At 56.0% G+C, this 20,349-nt stretch overlaps 1 protein-coding gene across 10 annotated transcripts in view; it reads left to right on the top strand.

The window, feature by feature from the left end:
* SCN5A (sodium voltage-gated channel alpha subunit 5) overlaps positions 1 to 20,349 on the top strand; it is a 100,510-nt gene that overhangs the window by 23,266 nt on the left and 56,895 nt on the right. For 5 of the 10 annotated variants that reach the window (XM_032270613.1, XM_032270654.1, XM_032270634.1 and 2 more), the window contains exons 4-10: positions 3,946 to 4,035; positions 5,425 to 5,553; positions 12,415 to 12,506; positions 16,191 to 16,421; positions 17,942 to 18,005; positions 19,344 to 19,485; positions 19,998 to 20,195. In XM_032270613.1, coding sequence (XP_032126504.1) covers positions 3,946 to 4,035; positions 5,425 to 5,553; positions 12,415 to 12,506; positions 16,191 to 16,421; positions 17,942 to 18,005; positions 19,344 to 19,485; positions 19,998 to 20,195 — 946 coding nt within the window. Of the gene's footprint in view, positions 1 to 3,945; positions 4,036 to 5,424; positions 5,554 to 12,183; positions 12,276 to 12,414; positions 12,507 to 16,190; positions 16,422 to 17,941; positions 18,006 to 19,343; positions 19,486 to 19,997; positions 20,196 to 20,349 lie in introns of all 10 variants that reach the window. The other 5 variants (XM_032270662.1, XM_032270625.1, XM_032270645.1 and 2 more) reach the window with 2 other exon arrangements.

Here is a 20,349-nt window from a genome sequence, read left to right as displayed (position 1 = left end):
CAAGATTGAAGATGTTCGGCGGAGCACAGACCTGAAGAGCTGGCCTTTGCCTCAGCCCACACAAGGGACCGGCTCCATTTTTGGCCTGAAATTACAAGGCAGTGCAAACAGGTGTGCCCTGGCTGGGAGCTCAGTTGCCTCATCTCTCTGGCATTGGCTGCGTGCTGGGCTCCATGGGGTCCTGGGTGTGTGTTAGTCAGAGTCATCTGGACCAGGGGCTCAGTCTAGGAAGGAAGAGATCTCATACATGCAGAAAAACTGACTGTTGTCTAAGTGCTGTCCTCAAGGCCACGGGAACCAGGCAAGGATTTTGAGCAGTGAAGTGGCAGAGAGACAAGAGCTTGCTACACCTCACCCTAAGCCATTGCTGTGTCTGGAAAAGATAAAACCCCGATAGATAGATTGCCCACCATGGGACCCAGGCCCTGACTGGTGGGATTCAGAGGGCTGTATGCGCTGGCTCTTCCTTGAGTCTGGGTGTTCTAGTTCTCACTCACCTCTGTCCGGGTCCAGCCTATCTGTAGTACAGTGCAGCCTGTCCATCCTGCTGCTCCCTGCAGGAGAGGAGCTGTGAGTAGTCCCCCTAGAGCTGGGAGGGACTGGGCCCCACCGAGTCCACCACCCAGCCTTCAGCGCACCCTGCTTCACCATGACCAACTGGCCTGACTGGTTGCTGGAGCAACCCTGGCCAGCCTTGGTGCTTATCTAAATGCCTCCTCCAGGAAGCCTTCCTGCCCAGCCCAGCCAGAGGTATGTCTGGTTTTTTCATAACATCCCATGTCAGAGCATTTTGGGAACGTGGCTCCATTGCCTCCCTGCCTCCCACTCACGGCCACACACACATGCTCAGGTGGGATTTCCTCTTACAAACGACAAATAATTTCCTCCCTCCTGTATGGTGGTCTCCCATATTCGATGGTGCTCTTTACCTCTTTTGGTTTTCACACTGCCCTATGGGTGGCAGAGGCCAGGCATGGAATAGCTTGCCTGCTTGGCAAGTGAGAGCTGGAAGCAGCATGACTCATGCAGGCCCTCCAGTCTGGAGGCAGGAGAGTGGCCCCGGGGGCCTTGAATGTCATCTTACAGAGACAGTGCAGCACAGGGCCTTGGAGTGAGGCCAGGATGAGGAGAGCTGGGGTGCAGGCTGGTTCAGCCACTGATCAGCTTGTTCCCTGGAGTACTTTCCCAGGACTGCTGTAACAAATCACCACCAATGCAGTGGCTTAAAGCAACACAGGTTTATCATCTTACAGCGCGGGAGGTCAGAGGTCCAAAATGGTTCTTGCTGGACTCAACTCAAGGTGTCAGCAGGGCTGCACCCTTTTTGGAGGCTCCAGGGGAGAATGTGTTTCCTGGACTTTTCCAGTTTCTGGAGGCTGCACCGGATTCTTGGCCCGTGGTCCACTTTCATCGTCAAGCCAGAAATGGCCAGTTGAGTTTCACATCACAACGGTCTACGTCTCCTTCTTTCACTTAAACAGGATGCCTGTGATTATACCAAGTCTACCTGGATAATCCAGAATGATCTCTCAGCCTCCAGATCTTTAATTTAGGGCCAGGCACAGGGGCTGGCACTTATAATCTCAGTACTTCGGGTGGCTGAGGTAGGAGGATCACTTGAGCCCAGGAGTTCGAGACCAGCCTAAACAACATGGCATGACATTGTGTCTACAAAAAAATTAAAAATTAGCTGGATAGATAGTGCACATCTATAGTCCTAGCTACTCGGGAGGCTGAGGCGGGAGGATCTCTTGAGCCCAAGAGTTCAAGGCTATGGTGAGCTTTGATAATACCATCGGGAGACACTTAATTGAATCACATGTTCCCAGTCTCATTTTGTCATACAAATTAGCATAGTCACAGTTTCGGGGATTCATCTATGGCTGCCTCAGGGGTGCCGGGGGCATTAATCTCCTACCACAGTGACCTTCAACGTGACCACTTTGTGTCTCAGTCTTCTCGCCACCTAAAATGGAAACAAAGTCCCCACCGCATGAGGTTGTTGAGAAAATTGAATTAGCAGATGGACACGGAGAGGAAATTCTGGCATCTAGGAAGGACTTGATAAATATTCATTCTTAGCATCATTGCTTGCATATTTTAGGAGTCACCTGGGATCCTCAGTAGAAGCTTAGCGGTAGATCGTGGGAGTGAATAAAGACTGGTTGGGGGGCTTGTTAACAGTCTACCCAGTGAGGAAAGCCTTGGCACATAGCCCAGGTGTGGGCTGTGTGTGTGTGTGTGTGTGTGTGTGTGTGTGTAAGGGCAAAGGGGTTCTTACACTGAGATGATTAGCTGATCCTGCCTTGAAAGCTGGAGAGGGGTGTAAGCCTGGGCCTGGAGACCCTCACACAGGCAGAGAGCTGGGCAGATACCAAGCTGACGGAGGGACCCTAGGGCCTGAAGCGATGCCTCCTGGCCAGGGAGAAATCATGGCTTCCCGGAGCTATGGCACTGGACCCCAGCAGTCCTGTTGGCTCAGCCCTCGTTTAACTAAGGGAGATTCCCAAAGCCTAATTCCCTCTCTCCCAGATGAGAAATTAGATAATTATAAACTGGAGGCTGGTTTGAGATACTGATTTCCTGATTGCCTGACTCCCTAGAAGAGGACTGGTGGCATGGAGGGCATCTCCCTGGTTAGATTCCTGAGAGGCCTCCCCACTGACCCCAGCTGGGGCAGTCAGCACCGCGGCCGGCCTGGTCTGTGGTTGGACTGCACTGGCCTCCCCGTCAGGCGAGGCGGCGTTGTGCTAGGGAGGAAAGAGGCAGCCCCGGAGCTCAGTTTGCAACTCCTGGGCAGCCCGTGGGCATCGCCAGTTTGGCAGCTGTGCATACAGGGCTGAGGCTGGGCATGATGTCGTGTGCTTGGGGGCAGCCATAGGGTGTGGAAGGCCTAGGCTCTCCTCTGGGGCTGCGGGGGCAGTTTGTGAGAGAAGCACAGGGTCCCTGCTGTAGGCCAGGCCCCCGGGGGCGCCCCAGCTGGCAGGAGGCCCAGAGTCGGCCCACTTCTTCCTCTGTAGGCTGCAGCAGTGAGGCAGAGGCAGAGGAGGGCAGTCAGAGCTTTGTCTAGGCTGAAGCAGCAGCTAGGATTTGTAGCCAGAGTCGGGGTCACCGGAGGCCTGGACAGCTCATTTCATGGCTAGGAGCTCACAAGCAGGCCTGAGGCACAGTTCTGGCATTGAGGACAGGTGGACATTGCTGTTCAGTGAGCCACCATGACTAAAAGAGGGGTGCCCAAAGCCCCCAGGGCACAGAGGCAGCAACATGTTACCAGAAAGGCAGGACAGGCTGCTGGGGAGTTGGGTGGGGTCCCGCCGAGGGGCTCCTGCGGCGAGAGGATTTCTAGGTGGAGCTTGAAGGGCAGGTGCACACGCAGGAAGCAGCCAGCGGGGCAGCTCCCTCCTCCCCAGGGCAGCAGGTCCTGGCCACGAGTGTGGCTGTGTGGCAGCAGAGCGTTCTGCAGAGAAGCCCTAGACAAAGCCTGGCCTGGGCTGCTCCCTAGAAGTGGAGGAGGGAACTCAGAGCCTGCCACCCTGGCCTCGCCTTCCCCTGAGACGCAATTTGTAAATGCCCATTTCTCTCCTATGTGACTGAGGACAGGGCCCCTCACCTGACTGCAGTTAAAAGCCTTTGAGGCCTGGTAAACACCTTTCCTGCCTTCCCTCCACACGAAACCCTACCAGCGGTGTGGTTTCAGGTCTCTGGTGCCTTCTAGGCCTCATGGAGCAGGGCAGAGGCCAGCTGAGGTGCTGGGGAAGGGGCAGAGACCAGCCTGGGCGGAGGGGGGTTGGCATGGACTGGTCACAGCCCCAATGTGTCTTTTTGGAGACCCTGTTCATTGCTCTGGTAGCACTGGCCTGGCAGTGGTGACCCCAGGGGCAGGACCCCCCCAGCGGTGGTGGCACAGCTGACCCGCGTGGCTTGCCTTTCCTTGACCCCACACACGTTCTTCAGCATGCTCATCATGTGCACCATCCTCACCAACTGCGTGTTCATGGCCCAGCACGACCCTCCGCCCTGGACCAAGTATGTCGAGTGAGTATCTTCTCCATGGGGCCCCTCCCTTGCTTTCCATTCCATGCCGTGGCTTCTGAGGCCGCCCCGGAAGGGGCTGTGTCCAGGCCCAGGGGCTTACCCGAGGCAGTGGGGAGGCCCTGGCCTCAGCTGCCACCCTCTTTTGACTTTCCCAGCCCTGCCAGCTTTTGGCTTTGAGTTGTGCCTTCTATGGAGGAAGCTTTCCAGATTGGCAAAGTAGGGAGTTTCTCCCTGTCCCACCTAAAGAGGAGTGATGACATTGGAGAAAGTTCTGAAATAATAGGAATGTATTAAGCATTTTGTGCACGCCAGGCACTCTCCATAAGAACAATAAGCATCATCTCCTTTAACCCTCATGGCGACCCAGTAGTGTGGGTGCAGCCACGTTGCCCGTTCCGCAGATGAGACTGAGGATTGGAGAAATAGCTGGCCTGAGCCACACAGCTGGGCGGCAGCAGCCGGGAGGTGCCCCAGGGCTCTCCCCACTTCAGTAACACCCTCTGCTGCCTTTTTTTTCCCCCAAGTCCTGCCTCCTGTAACCATTTGCACAGTTTGAGAAAACCGCCTCTGGTCTTTTCTTCTTGAATAGAAGTACCTTACCGAGAGGTTCTAAGCAGACTTGACACGCGCTGACTGCATTTGGCTGCTGTTTTGAGGAGGCCAGCAGCATGTTGGGGCAGCCTCTCTTCCCAAAGCAGCCTGTCTGGTCGTTCTCCACGTTCACACAGGGCCCAATAGCTCTCTCGGCTGGCACACGCAGCTGCTCCGAGTCCTGGGATGCGGTCCTCTCCCACTCCAGCCCTGGAGGCCCCAGTCCCAGCATGCAGGCATTGTGGGTTCCTTAGGCTGCCCCAGGCAGAGAGAACTGCACCCCCACTCCCACCAGCCCCAAGCATTAGAACATCAACACCCCTTCCAACCCAGGGTGGACAGCTGGACCTACCTCCCCTGTAAGCAGCTGAGGATTGACTGGGCCCATTGCTAGCTGCTGAGGCCCCATGAACGGGTGAGGGTCCGTGTATGCTGTCCTGTAGCACAAACCCTGTGGCCACTGTGTGCCAGTTATGCACACGGCCCCCCAGGGCTGGGGGAAGGATGGGACGGGGTTTTATTCCACCAAGACAACTGAGAGAGAAAACAGAGTTCAGTTGGACACATGGCAGTTACTCAATAATATGGAATTAACAGATTAGACGATGTATTCGTTAGCCAGATGTTTATAGCAAAGCTCCTTCCCCCAACTCCAGCTCAGCCATGGGGGCATTGCAGACAGCGTCGCTTGGTGGCCCCTGTAGAAGGGAGCTGTGTGGGCTCACACCATGTAGGGAACCTGCAGAACCTGGCCTGCTTGGGCCTCCCTGAGAAACTCCACTGGCCTCTCCCGCCCAGGTACACCTTCACCGCCATTTACACCTTTGAGTCTCTGGTAAAGATCCTGGCTCGAGGCTTCTGCCTGCATGCGTTCACCTTCCTTCGGGACCCATGGAACTGGCTGGACTTCAGCGTGATTATCATGGCGTAAGTATCTAATTTGCTGTGCTGTGCTGTGCCGTGCAGGCCACATGGGATGGGGTGTGCACCACCCCAGGCCCCGGACCACCCCTCTTTCTGGCTGCCTCCCTGCAGTCCACATGCACACAGGCTGGAGGAAGGCAGAGCGGAGGCCCTCAGCTTGTCCTGGTGGGCGGAGACGGCTCAGGCAGGCCTTGGTGGTCAGGCCCGCTGGCTCACCTGGGGCTCCACGGCAGCCCTGGGCTCCAGGGACATCATTAAGATTCCGGTTTCGTATCCTCTGCCCTTTCCACCAAGAGAAACCAGTATTTCTACCCCTGGCCCACTGTGAATGGTGACCTGGATTCCAAGATGATTAAGAATGAAATTGCAGTAAAGAGAAAGAGCCTGGAGCAGTGACTAAGCATCCCCAGAAACCCACCCAGGCGCACCAGCACATCGGCTCGCTCCGTCCACAGGCTGAATGTTTGGCACGTTTTAAAGCACCCGGCCACTGACAATACAGTGGATCCTCACACCAGCCAGAGACGTAGGCTACATGGGGATGGCCTAGCCCATTTTATGGGTGAGAAAACTGATACCAAGGACACAGGGAGCCTGCCAGGAGGTGAACGTGGCCCCAGGCCTGCTGCAGCCCAGGCTGAGGCCCCGCCTCTTTGCAAGGAGAAACTCGCTGAGGGGTCTGTCCTGTAATCCCAGCAATTTGGGAGGCCAAGGTGGGCAGAATCCTTGAGCTCAAGAGTTCAAGACCGGCCTGGGCAACATACGGAGACCCCATGTCTATGAAAAACACAAAAATGAGCTGGGCATGGTGGCACACACCTGCAGTCTCAGCTACTTGGGAGGCTGAAGCGAGAGGATCACTTGAGCCCATGAAGTCAAGGCTGCCGTGAGCTGTGATCACATCCCTGCGCTCCAGCCTGGACAGCAGAGCAAGACTGTCTCAAGAAAAGAAAAAATTAAAAAAGGCCTTTCTGAAGTCAGAGGACCTAGTGTGTGCAGGGCTGAGCACTGCACCTCAGCAGGGAGCAGAGCTGGTGAGGCTTAGGTCCCCTGCCCTTGCAAACCCTGTTTCCCAACATGTGAAAGGACATGTTGGGTGCTGTGGTGTCAGAAGCTCAATTCAGCTCCCACTTTCTAGGGTGCCTGTATCCCCGAATCTACCTACTGAAGACAGTCTTTAGCCCCGACGTGAGCAGCCCTGAGCTCCGCCATGCTGTGGGGGAGAGAGGGCAAAGAGGGAAGCTGAACCCTGAACCCTGAACCCTGAATCCTGGTGAATGGGGTGCTTTCAAGCTAGGCGGTGAACCTGGCAGTGGGAAAATGCGGCAGAATCTCTGTTTCTGGGTATACTATCTGTGAGCCAACTCTCGCCCACCGTTTTACAAGTGGGAAAACTGGCTCCAAGAGACAGTACCACATACTTGCCCCAAATCCAGTATGGACTTAGGCCTCGGTGGCACTGAGCGAGCAAGGGAAGAGTGGCAGGGGATGAAGTTACAGAGTAGTGGAATGGAGGACAGGTGGTGGTAAAAGCCAGGTGTGATGGGAGTCCTGGGGTGTAAGAACAGGCCGAACCGGGAGCTGCTTTGCATTCTGTAGAGACTCCCCTGGCTGTGGTGTGGACCACAGACTGGAGAAGGGGCAGGCGGAGGCGGGCAGAGTCGTTAGGAGGATCTCTTGGCAGCCAGGAGAGAAGGTAGTGACTGGAGCCAAGGACCACGTGGAGAAGGGGAGCATGTGGTCAGATTCTGGGGCTGTATTTTGCAGGTAGGGCTGATGGGAGGCCCCCCAGGGGGTTTTGGTTTGAGCAGATTCTGGATAGACGGTGTTCCCATTGGTTGAAATGGAAAATTGGAAAGAGCGGCACTGGCTGAAGCAGGAGGAAAGCAGAAGTCCAGAGTGGGATGTATGACAGTTGGAGGCACCCAAGGTGGGATACTGAGTAGGCAACTGAATATTCCGGTCTAGGGTTCAAGGAAGAGGTCCAGCATGGAGGTGTACATTTTAGAAGCCATGGGGATACAGGTGTTATTTAAAGCCAGGAGACCAGATGAGATCACCTAGGCAAGAGTGTGGCGTGTAACCTGAATACACTGTGGGGCGCTCTGACATCGGGAGGCCAGGAGCAAAGACTGGACCATGGAGGCGAGTCAGGAGAGAGAGGTGTCCGGGAAGGAATGTGATCTGCCGGAAACCCGCCACCGGGAGGCTGGGGAAGGCGGCAACTAAGAATGGACTGTAGGATTTGGCAGTGGGAAGGTCACTGGTGCCCTTGACAAGAGGGGTGCACCTGGTTAAGGAGGATTCAAGAGAGAGTGGGAGGAGAGGGCGTGTGGGAAGTAGAGACATCTGTTTTGTGGGGCTTGCTGTAAAATGGGACTGAAGATGGTGTGGTGATTGGAAAGGAATGTGGGTCAATCAAGGGAGGACTTTTAAAGAAGGGGGTGTCTTTGCAGGCAGGTGGAAGTGATCCATTAGAGAGGGGATGCCAGATGATGTAGATGAGCAAGGGGATTGCAGGAACCAAGCCCTCAAGCTGGCCCAAGAGGGTGGGAATCCAGCACCAAGGGGGAGCATCGACCTGAAGAGCGGGGAAGGCAGAGTTTCAGGTGGAGATGGAGGTGGATTGATAGAGTTGATGATGAAAGAAAAAGGAATTTCTCTTCTGATTGCTTCTATTTTCTCAGTGAAATAAGAAGCTTGATGATCAGCTGAGAACAGAGTGGGGAGACATGTCTGAGGTTTCAAAGAGAGGGAGAACTTTTCATGTCAGAGCCGGGGAGGTTGCACTGACTTGGGAATGGAGTAGGTTTGCCAGGCTGGGCCCTGGGGTGCCCTGTGGCTGGGAAGCAGTAATCCACAGGGTCCTGAGGCTGGGTGTCACAGGAAGGAAGGAGGTTTCAGGCAGGAGAGGATACAGCATCTGCCTGAGCCTTTCCTAGCTCCCCAACCTGGAACCTGAGCAACCTGCCACCATAGACGGACCCCCAGCTTGCTTTGGGGCAAGCTGTGGCTCAGGCTCTGTATCTGGGAGAATCCTGAGTGACCTCAGGCCCTTAGCAAGTCCTCCTTGCCCGACTCCTGGGAGAATCCTGGTTTCATTCCCAAAATGCTTCTTCCACTGAGAGTCACAAAGCAGGTGTGCCTTCCTCACCAAAACCTGCGTGCCTTCACTGTGTACCAGCGCTGGGGCTGACAAGGCAGAACATGGCCTCAGAAGCTCAGACACTCTCCGCATTTCCAAGCATCTCACAGAAATGGCACATCCACTTCCCATAGGGCTGTGTGACCTATTGGCACATCAGCTGTGGGCCCTTGGCTGGCCTGGCCTGGCAGCTTCAATTGATGGGGATTCTGCCTTATGAAAACCAGTTAATTACTGCATTTAAAATGCATTCTCTTAGAGATGCAGTGGTTCAGTAACAAGGGACTCTAGGTTGATCAAAGGAGACGTGAGTGAAGGGAAACATTCCGCTCAGTGAAATTCTCTCTCTGGCCTCCATTACACAGGTGGAGAAAGTGAGGCTCACAGAGAACCTGGCACCTGCCCAAAGTTATAGGCTGAATCAGCAGCAATGCTGAGACTCTGACCATGAGATGGATGGGAGAGGCACCCCCAAGTCTGATGTTTCTGTGGGGCGATCCTCCACCCCACTGATCTAGAGGCTGTGAGAGCGTCTGGGGCAGGGTGCTGGGAAGCCTGCCAGGCTCGGCTCTCAACCCCCCCAGGCAGAGCTCTTCCTGTGGCCCTACTCACAGAAGGGTGTTACCTGCTAGTTAGCACAGCCTCCAACCTCTGAGTTGTTATGGAAACCAAACCTGGAGGGGAAGGGAGGGAGGGCAGAGAGGAGGGTGGCAATTCCCATAGTCACTAACGGCGTGGGCTTCACCATCTCAAGATGAGGGCGGGGCAGGAAGAAGGCTTCCCTGCGCTGGGGCTGGTGATGGGATAGGATGCTCACCCACCACCCTTGGCTCTTTCTGTGCCAGGGCCAGCAGTCCCGTTCCAGCTGTCTGCCCCTGGCTAGCAGCATAGTCGTCACAAAAGGGGAAGACTGGCTTGGAGGAGGGTTTTGCCAGCCTGAGAGGGGCAAAGCTCCATCCCCTCACGCGACCACACATTTGCCACCTCCACAACTGGCCCTGTGTCATACCAGGCATTCCTCCTGCCCTGCCACACTCAGAGGACCCAAAAGTGGCCTCGGTGGGGATCTGGGCAGAATAAAAGAGGACAGCAGCCCCCCATGTCACCAACATGGTCCCGGACATTCAACATCCTTACCCTATAAGTCCTCTTTTAAGACTTCCTCTAACTTATGATTGCTCTCCCAGACAGACACACGGCCACCAGCTGCACTCCTATTTCCAGCCACTCAGCTGGCTTTGCAAGCCTGCCAGGAGCACAGATATGGTCCTCCCTTATTCTGTCATTAAGCTGTCCTTGTCACCTTAGGACACCAGCTGCCTAGAAGGCAGACAATGAATGGAGGCCAAGCACTGTCTGTGCTGGGGACACTGTGCTGGGGGCAGCTTCCACCCTGGGATGGGAAAAGACAGGCAGAATCTAAGCTAGAGACAGGCAGAGTTTTCAGTGGAGACACCAGGGGACAGACTGGGTCTGTAAGGGACAGGAGGGAAGCAAGGACAGTTGGTTCCCTCTCAGACCTGCACACTATTCCACTCACTCCCTGAAACTAGAAGAGACAGCCTTGAAACCAGTATCCTGGGCAAGGGGAGCTGCCTTCCCCGGCCACACTCAGTAGACTAGCAGCCGGAAAAGGGGCCCAGCGCCTCTGGCCAGAGCCCTGGTTTCCATGGGATGGTCACGTCAGCAATATCCCGGGCCCAGCCAGAAAGTCCTGTGGCAGCACCATGTCTGGATAGAGACCGAGAGAAGAATGTGGGACGGAGGCCTGAGGGTCTGAGCTATCGTGGAGAACGGAATAGCTCTCAGAAGTTGAGAGGGACCTTGGATCAAATTAACAGGTGTATATGGACCAGAACAAGCACAGTGACTTCTGCTCCCCAGCACATGATGGGACTGCATCTGACTGCCACACTGGAGAAAGATGGGCATGCTGAAGTCCATGCAGGCGACAGAATGGAAACCATACCACAGAAAGGGTCTGGTGTCGCCAGAGGAAAGCAAGCTCTGGCAATGTGTCTGCCGACGCCCCATCTGTGTAGGGCTTTGTAAGGAGAGATCAGCGTGGTGCATAGGGCCAGGTGAAGATGGAGGGGCTCCTCCAGTGGATATAGAAAAAGCTGGTGCCAGCCCAGTGTCAATTACAGCCAGACCTGCGGACCTCAGGGCACCAAGCCCCTTACTCAGCTGGCCAAGTTCTTTCCTGTAGGTATCCAAAGCCTGACGGGGAACTGGAAAGCTGGGAACAAACAGGAAGGGCCTGGAGGTCCAGATCACCCAGCAGAGGGAGTCTAGTGGCAGTGCCAGCCCACCCTCACACTCTCCCAGAGCCACGGGGCTGACGTCCTGTGTCTGACATCACTCAGACACCTGCGTCAGGCGCACTTGGTTAAACATCAGACATGCAGAGTCCAGTGTCCTTTGCTAAACACCAGACACCTTCGGTTAAATGTCAGACACCCTGGATGCAAAGCCTTTGATTAAATGTCACAAGTTACTTGCCACTGTTCCGATGACCTTGGTCACACACCGGCCATGGTCCTCATGGTCATGTGGCCCATCTACTGCATGTCAGCATGCTCTGCTGGCGCAGATCCCTGACCCCCAGAGACCACCTTCTTCCTCCCGTCCCTGTGGAGGCCACAGATCGGCAACCGTCTGAGTTCCAGGAGGGGACCCACAGCCACTCGCCCTGCTGAGCCTCACTCAGACCCAAGAAGCACAGACCCCAGGGAGGGCATCTCGCCTCTGAAGGCTGCTCCTCCAGTGGAGACCCAGGGCCATCCCTTGAAGATACCAAGGGTCTGGGGCCGGTGGACTTGTGTGGGAGGTGCTCTACCGCCCTGGGGCTCTTCATCCTGTCCCTGTCTCTTCTTGGGTTGCTCCTTGCCCGTGAGTAGTTGAAGAACAGATATTCAGGCAACCTGTCTTCCCATCTTCCAGTGCCTCTGTCTTGGGAACTCTGGTTTTTTTCAATGAGTATTCAGGCTACCTCCGCCTCAGGACTTCAAGGACTTCTGAGCCTGGCACAAGCTGATCACAGACCACAGAAGATGTGGACCAAAACTAGGTGCAGAAACGCACTTGCTTCCTGTATCAGCTGACCTGAACCTCCCGGAACACACGCTTCCCTTTCACTCTGATGTGTTCCCCGCCGCAGACACCACATGTGGCTTCGTGTCACGGGCTTCAGTGGTATGGAGACAGTGGCAGAGTGGCTGCCTCCTAGCACCGGTTTTCCATGGCACTGTCACCAAGAGAGCCACCTGGAAGCTTGCTGTGTGGACATCCTTGCTGTGTGGCACTCAAGCTGAAATCCTGTGTTAGGAGGGTTGAAATCCAGAAGAAAACCTGAGGGAGGCCCTGGGCTATCCACAACACTCCCCCACCCCTCCTTGGTGGGAGGGGGCCAAGGGAGAGGGCTGGTCGGGGAGGGCAGGTGGAGGTTCTGCTTTGTAATTCCCAATAACTGTGGTTTGATTCTGCAGGTATGTATCAGAAAATATAAAACTAGGCAATTTGTCGGCTCTTCGAACTTTCAGAGTCCTGAGAGCTCTAAAAACTATTTCAGTTATCCCAGGTAAGATGCCCAGGTTTGCCTCTCAGATCTCAGCTACAAGTGACTCTCTCTCTGTCTTCCCCACCCCTCTCCTCCTCTGACTGTGTGTCTTGTATTGGCGTGTTGTCGTTGTCTCGTGTGTGAATTTCCCTTGTTGCAGATACACAACTGAATTTGTGGACCTGGGCAATGTCTCAGCCTTACGCACCTTCCGAGTCCTCCGGGCCCTGAAAACTATATCAGTCATTTCAGGTGAAAATCGGGTTAAACGCCAAGGCTGGAGGGATATGCCTGGGCCTTCCCAGCCTCCTGGGAGCCAAGGCAACCCTCCAGAAGGCCTTTCGACTGTGCCTGTCACCAGAATACCTTTCCCAGGGCTCAGGTGGCAGGCGCTATTGGCAGTGGACCTGCCTGTCCCCCTGGCACCTCAGAATGGGCTTCAGGCTGCCCACCCCAGCAAAGCCCACTCTCACAGACACCAGGGGGCATAGAGCACCCCACGGTGGGGCCTACATTGAACCCAAATGTTTTCCAAGATAGTAGACTGCTTTTCCAAACCACACTCAGCTATTTGAATAGCTAAAAGATTTTACATGAATCGCTTCAGCCCGAAATGTCAGCTTCTGATGAGGAAGCCAAAAGAAATATGTGTGAGGGCACCCCCATACACACCCGAAATGTAAAAGGAAAACTCCGGCAGTCTTTGATGACTGAAGGCCTCGGCCTGCCTTGTGCCCTGTCTGGTGGGATGAGCAGGGCCAGGGCCCCAGCCCTGTTTGTGAAGCAAAGCGTACTCTGTGGACAGGCGCCATCGGGCCTTGGTGTGCAGTAGAGGTTTAGCAAACCACGCATGGTAACCTCAGGAAGAAATTCTCCTTGGCAGATGTTGGCAATTGCGCCTGGGAAGTCTCCTAAGCCCAGGTGGCCTCTCTAGAAACTGTTCCGTTCGTCCATCCAGGAAAACTCTGAAAAGACTGTGATTTCTGACCCTGGTTGTGTGATGTGCCCGTGCTGAAGCTGAGTTCCACCTGGGAGACGTTCCTATCCTAAGTTTGAATTCCCCCTCCCCAGACTCAAAGCTCCTCCTGTTTGGAGGAACTTCCTCTGGAGGAGCAGTACCCAGAAGTTCCTGCCAGGATTCTTTTCTGAAGGCAGCCACACTTAGAACTGGGGAAGTTGCTTCTTTTAAGAAGGCAGCTTGGCCGGGCGTGGTGGCTCACGCTTGTAATCCTAGCACTTTAGGAGGCCGAGGCAGGCAGATCACCTGAGGTCAGGAGTTCAAGACCAGCCTGGCCAACATGGTGAAACCCTGTCTCTACTAAAAATATAAAAATTAGTTGGGCGTGGTGGCACACTCCTGTAATCCCAGCTACTCGGGAGGCTGAGGCAGGAGAATTGTTTCAGCCGGGAGGTGGCGGTTGCAGTGACCCAAGATCACACCACTATACTTCAGGCTGGGAAGACTCTGTCTCAAAAAAAAAAAAAAAAAAAAAAAGAAGAAGGCAGCTGGAGATAAGCCGCAGGCTGTCATTCTGGGGAGGTGTGAGAGCAGAAGGGAGGATCGGTTGAACCAGATGGCTACATCACTCCTGATGTGGAACCTTGTGGCTTCCAGGCCTGTGGCCTGCTTTGAGCTGTTATCTCCCCCAAGGAGTCAGGGCTCCCATAAGGAATCCGGACTCCCCCTTGTAGGGCTAGTTATCTTGTCAGAGGAGCCCCCGTTTATACCGTGTTCACGCTGAGCTTTCTGGCCTCTCAACCCACTATCGTATGTTCATAAGGGCCACATCTCCCCTGGGGCTCCCACAAGTGGCCCAGACCCCTGCTAAGGGCCCGTAGCAAGGGGGCAGTCTCCCCACTGTCTCCCATGGAGCCACCTGCCTGGAGACAGACATCACTGCCAAGGCATACATAGACTCAGAGCCCACGCGCTCTGTCCTCTAGGGCCCGGGACAGCCTCACAGGCACACACCCCACCACAGTAGACAAACACACTGACCACAGGACTCAAGGCATGTTCCTGGTGTGTTTTATAACAAAGATTTACAAAGGGAAATATTTCTCAGTCCTGGGGAAAAGGAGAAGCCCGCCAGTCTCAGCCTAGCTCCATGGGATCTCTTCAGAGCTGCCAGCAACCTGGTGAGACAGCAGGCTCTGAAAGTGGCCATTCGAAAAATGCCATGGTCAGCATTATGGAAGGCTCTCGGGAGGAGGTATCCTCTGAGCTGAGTCTTAAATAGCCCTAGTTCTCTCTAGACTCAGTCTCTTTTCCATAAAGTGAGAGTGAAATCAGAGTTGGTGGTTTCCGAGGGCTCTTCCACCCAGCCTGTTAATTCAGTGGCAGGAGGATTTCCCAGTCAGTCTCCTGGGGCCCATGCCTTCCTGGGTCGTTTCTGAAAGAATCCTGCAGTTTCGTTGGAGAAGTGAAGTGATGATTTCTCATATCATCAGTATGAGAAATGTTCAAAGGGGTGAGTTACCCTTGGCCAGTGTCTCCACAAAGCAGGTCGGGGGTGCTTTGTTGGCCTTGAACGGGATATTTCAGCCCAAAGAGACTTTAGCCTAACAGCTGAGGCAGAGACCAGTCTGGGTATTCGAGCTGCTGTCCATCATCCTCACTTTGTTCCCCTGGAGACATGCAGGTCTCCAGGCCCAGTAAACCCACCAAAGGGTACAGGAAGCTCTGCTGCAGATGAGGAGCTCTGGGCCATGAAGAGCTGCGAATCCCACCACCACCACGGCCGTGGGCCCAGACCCCCACTGCCCAGGCAGTTGCCAACATCTGCCAGGACGATTTCCACAAGGAAGGCTGAGTGCCTCTGAGCCCTGGGCGGGCAGCAGCGTCAGTGGCACCATGGGGAGGTCATCCTCTCCCCATCTTGTGTTTGCCCACTGTGGCCTCCTTGCCTGTGCGTCACAGGCCCAGCAGCAGGCACAGAAGCCACAGGTGCTCCTAACACATTAACCGGCTGGACAGTGGATGGATGGAGCTTAACCTGAGATCTGGCCGCTTGGACAGGGACATGAGGGGCAAGGCCGTGCCGCTCGCAGAGGAGCCCCTCATTCCCCATGCTCTGCTTGCACTTGTCCTAGGAGAGTCGCTTAGAGCCAGACTGGTGTCTACATGTGCTTTTCTGTCATTCGCTGTGTGGTGCTGGCTTCTGCAGGGAGCTGGGCTGCGCACCTAACAGGTCACAGCCTCTCGGCTGTGGGGAATGCGATGGATGGGGCGGGGACGGTCCTAGAGGGACAGGGCAAGTGGGAAGATGCAACGCAGGTCAGCCCTGCTCCTGAACCTTCCCTAAAGGCAGACCTGAGCCAGCGCAGGCCCCTGAGACATCACCCACAGCCCCCAGCACACACCTGACCACAGCCCCCACCCCCTACCCAGCCAGACCGTGCGCCCCTAATTTCCTCCAAACAAGCGATATTCCCTGGGCACCAAAGAGAGCCGGCCCCCGCAGTGGGACAGGAGGACCCCCTAGCATGGATGGCTCTGTTTCTCCCAGCTCAGGATTGAGGCTGAGGCCCCTTCGTTGCCTCCATCCCCTTTTCCATGGACGACATTCAAAGCAGTAGGCCTGGCATACCTTGAGACCAGCCAGAGGGGGGCATGCTCTGAGTGTGTGTTTTCTCAAGGAAGCAGCACTTTCTACATCCCTGCCATGTATTTGGCTGGTGGAGAGCAAGGAGGAGCAGGGGCCCTCTGAAAATACAAGGCCAGCCTGGACTCCTGCCCAGGGATGTCAGGACACAATCTCAGCTGCCGAGGAAAGCGGGGCTCGGGTCTAAAGCCTAGGAGAAGCCTCCCTCATTCTGTCCCACCTCCGATTGCCCACTCTGGCCCCAGCCCAGCTCACCTCAGACCTGGCCCCCACCAGTGGAGCACAGAGCTCAGTGCCCAGGTGACCTGGGGCTTGTCCTTGCCTTCCCCAGGCCTGAAGACCATCGTGGGGGCCCTGATCCAGTCTGTGAAGAAGCTGGCTGATGTGATGGTCCTCACGGTCTTCTGCCTCAGCGTCTTTGCCCTCATCGGCCTGCAGCTCTTCATGGGCAACCTAAGGCACAAGTGCGTCCGCGACTTCACCACGCTCAATGGCACCAACGGCTCCGTGGAGGCCGACGGCTCGGTCTGGGAATCCCTGGACCTCTACCTCAGTGACCCAGGTGCGGACTCGCTCTGCAGCTGGGGAGGGCTTTGCCAGACCAGCAGGGCAGGGGTGCCTCCCACACAGGCATCACCAGAGGGCAGACCTCCAGGGCTGTTCAAGCACCACCTCATCCCCCAGAGACTCAGACTGAGGACAGACAGGGAGCAGACCTGGGGCCTGCCTTGTGACTTCTCGGGCTGGATGGGGAGGTGATGCGTGAAGAGCAGGAAGGATGGAGTTAGGTGGAGGGGCAGATGGGGGGGACAGCAGCTGCAGCACTGGGAGATGGGATGGACCCTAGAGTGTTGCAATGGCAAGGTGACCAGCCTGCCACAGAGTGTCAGCTTAAGAAAGAGGGGGGACACAGAGCCGGGGTAGTTGGCTTCAGGCTAAAACCCCCCCTACCTGGCATGGAGATTTCCCGGTCGACATCAGTGTTCCTTGCTAGGATGCTAATTCCATATACGTGTACCCCAGAACTCTGCAAGAGGGCTGGAGCAAGCCCAGTGGTTGTGCCAAGGTGTGTGAGCCCCTCCGATGTTTCACTGCTCCATGGCTCACACGCCCACGCTCCAGGCTGACGGCCAGCACCACTCTTGACTAGAGCCATTGGTCTGCTTCATGGCACATGCTGGCACAAGGCCAGATTCCAGGCCACAGGACCCTGGGCCAGGATGACCCTGAGGGCCATTCTGAAGTTAGGGCCTCTTCCATACACCAGAGTCCACTTTGGAAAAAGGAACATAGACACTTAATGAGTAGTTCAGCAACGGCCTTATAGCAGCGGGGCTGAGACTTCCGTGTGCTCCTGAATCACCTAGAGAGCTCTGGAAAACAGGCTGTTGGGCCCCACCTCTGGAGTTTCTGAGTCAGTGGTTCTGGGTGGCAATCGGGAAGTTGCATTTCTAAGCAGTTCCCAGTTGATGCTGATGATGCTGGTGTGAGGACCATGCTTTGACAGCTGTTGCCTAAGACAAAGCCAGAAGGCGGTGAGTGTCGGGACTGATGACAGCCACAGAGAGAAGAGGACAGGGTGGGGTGTCCTGTCTGGGGCAGTGCCAGCCCCATCCAGACAGACCACGGTGTTGCCATGGTGACTATGGCAGGCGTCACTTCCACCATTTTGTGTGACGGAAGTGAGTACACAGCTGTGCGGGAGCTGGCCGAGGCCCCGCAGCGACTCGGCAGCCAAGCTGGGAGTCTGCGCAGGCCCTTGCCTCCTGGCCTTGGCAGGCCCCCTCAGTGGTTTCGGGCAGGGCGTAGAAGCTTCCTGGGGGGACAGCTGAAGCCCTGCCCAGAGCCTCCCATGTCTTCTGAGAGCATGGGGCACTGGCGGCAGGATGCCCACAGAGGAGCAGCAGGAAGGCCAGAGGACCAGCCGGAGTTGCCTCAAGCCTGGCCAGGCAGAGGGCAGGGGCAGGGCGGGCGCCGGGAAGAAGGAAGACCATTAGTGAGGTCCCCACCTCCCCAAAGCCCTGGGTGCAAGGTGGGAACTTTTGCCAGAGGGCCCTCACCGTCATGATGTTTCTCTTACAGAAAATTACTTGCTCAAGAACGGCACCTCCGACGTGTTACTGTGTGGGAACAGCTCTGACGCTGGGTATGTGGCACCGCCCACCCCGGGTCTCCTTGTCCTGCCAGGGGAGTCTCCTGGTGTTTGCACAACTGACTGTATTTTCTATTTATGCCCTGACCCCAGGGACAGCAAGGCCTTCTTTTGTCTCCCTTCCCTGCCAGGACCCCGCCAGCTTCCCCACCCTGCCCCCAGCAGAGGAGATGGCTGCTGGAGGAAGCCAGGGGCAGAGCTGCGGGGAGAGCTGACGGAGCCCTGAAGCTGGGCTGGGACTGGGGGATAGCTTGAGATGCCTGCACAGCCCCGCCACCAGCCCGCCACCAGCTTCGTTCCCTTCCAGAAGCTCCCCAGAACTGCTCCCTCCAACTCCGGTCTTCCCTCCCTCGCTGCTGCTCTGTGCCTCAGAGGGAATGTGCTTTCCCCAGCAGCCTGGACTTCCCTCGAGATGCCCAGTAACAACGTGCAGCTTCCGGGGCCCTGTGCACACCCGGGTCCAGATCAGTGTGACAGTGCCATGCAGTGTTGAGAAGGGGTCACAGAGGGTCACCTCATAGGAGAAGTACTGAGTGTGCTGCCTCCTTCCTGTCACCAAAGAGATTGTCTGGAGGATCTTGGGGCATTAGCAAGACACAGAGGTCCCTTGGCTGTATCCATCTGCTTGCTAAGTCCCTCGTGTGTGTGTGTGTGTGTGTGTGTGTGTGTGTGTGTGTGTGTCTCACACACACGCACACACACATGTGACCCCAGACCAGCATTTCCTCTTTGGGAGAGAGGCTGTCACCTCCAGCTCTGTGAACATGGATCACCTCCCTAAACCAGTGCCTGTGTGCACCGCTGCACAAATGGGCTCCTGACATGGCCAAGCCCTAGCCCATCCCCTCCAGAATCATTTCTCAGCCCCAGGGCCCTGCCTTTGCCCTGGGCTCGTCCTGTTCAACTCGGCCAAGGCTCACTTCTCTCCCCAACCCTGCTCTCCCCTGTGCCGTGCTGTACGCAGCTCCTCATGGGGTAGACAGGCAGAGGAAGAGACGTGAGCCAGGCCTGGTGCTTCCTCTCTGTGGGGAGAGGCAACTTGATAGCAGCTGAGGATGGAGTGTCGTATGGGCAGAAGGGAGTTTGATTTAGGCCCGGCAGAGTACAGATAGGTAGAGTAAAGAGGAAGATAGTGTCCCAGTGGGAGGCACAGCACAAACAAAGTCACAGAGGCAGGGCCCAGCAGTGTGGCACTAGGTTTTATAGCTCAGTTGCGCAGAGTGGTGGGGCATACACTGGGTTGCCCGGGGAGAGAGAAGTCTGGCCCAGCAAGGGTCTCAAGGGCAGCAGACCCCTGACTGCATGGAACAAAGCCTCTGTGTGTGGCTGCAGGACATGTCCCAAGGGCTACCGGTGCCTAAAGGCAGGCGAGAACCCTGACCATGGCTACACCAGCTTCGATTCCTTTGCCTGGGCCTTTCTTGCACTCTTCCGCCTGATGACGCAGGACTGCTGGGAGCGCCTCTATCAGCAGGTGCGTGTGTGCCCAGAGGGACAGGAGGTATGGGCTCAGGGTCCAGGCTACACAAGTGACTAGCCAGATGTGGCCCCAGCAGCCTCCCCACTGGTGACAGCTTTGGAGGGGACAGGGGACAAGGACCCTTGCTTCTGAGGGAGAAGGGATCATCAAGCAAAGAACCTTTCTTTTTGCTGGTGAGGAAGTACCAGTCCCTTTATATAGGATGCTCTCTGCTCTGTGAGGGGGACACTTCCTCTCTGTAGAATGGAGTAGTCTCCCTTGTGGGCACAGCATCCCCCGAGTGTGACATTCTGCCTCCCTCCTTGGGTGGGATGCAGCCCTGCTGTGTGCAGGTCATTCTCCTCTGCAGGTCACACATGTCTCTCTCTTTAGATGGGACATGCTCTACCCTCCTCCCTAGGCTGTGGGCGTTTGCACCCCTGGCACAACTAGACTAGGTGACTTGGAAATGTCATAACCCAGAAGGGGCCCCAGCGAGGGTGACACCTGCCCCTTTGATCCCGCAGACCCTCAGGTCCGCAGGGAAGATCTACATGATCTTCTTCATGCTTGTCATCTTTCTGGGCTCCTTCTACCTGGTGAACCTGATCCTGGCCGTGGTTGCCATGGCCTATGAGGAACAAAACCAAGCCACCATCGCTGAGACCGAGGAAAAGGAAAAGCGCTTCCAGGAGGCCATGGAGATGCTCAAAAAAGAACACGAGGTGGGTGAGCAGTGCCACCAAGGAGCCCCCAACCCCTCGCCTGATTATGGGTGCCTATAGGCAGGGTAATTGCTGGGTAAAGCTGGTGCCTGTGGGCATGGTGCATTCTGGGTAAGGCTGGTGCCTGTGGGCGTGCTGCATGCTGGGTAAAGCT

Source organism: Sapajus apella, unplaced genomic scaffold (assembly GCF_009761245.1).
Source record: "Sapajus apella isolate SASKATOON/1434 unplaced genomic scaffold, GSC_monkey_1.0 scaffold4, whole genome shotgun sequence".
Taxonomy (NCBI): domain Eukaryota; kingdom Metazoa; phylum Chordata; class Mammalia; order Primates; family Cebidae; genus Sapajus; species Sapajus apella.
This window is presented reverse-complemented; position numbering and strand designations above follow the sequence as displayed.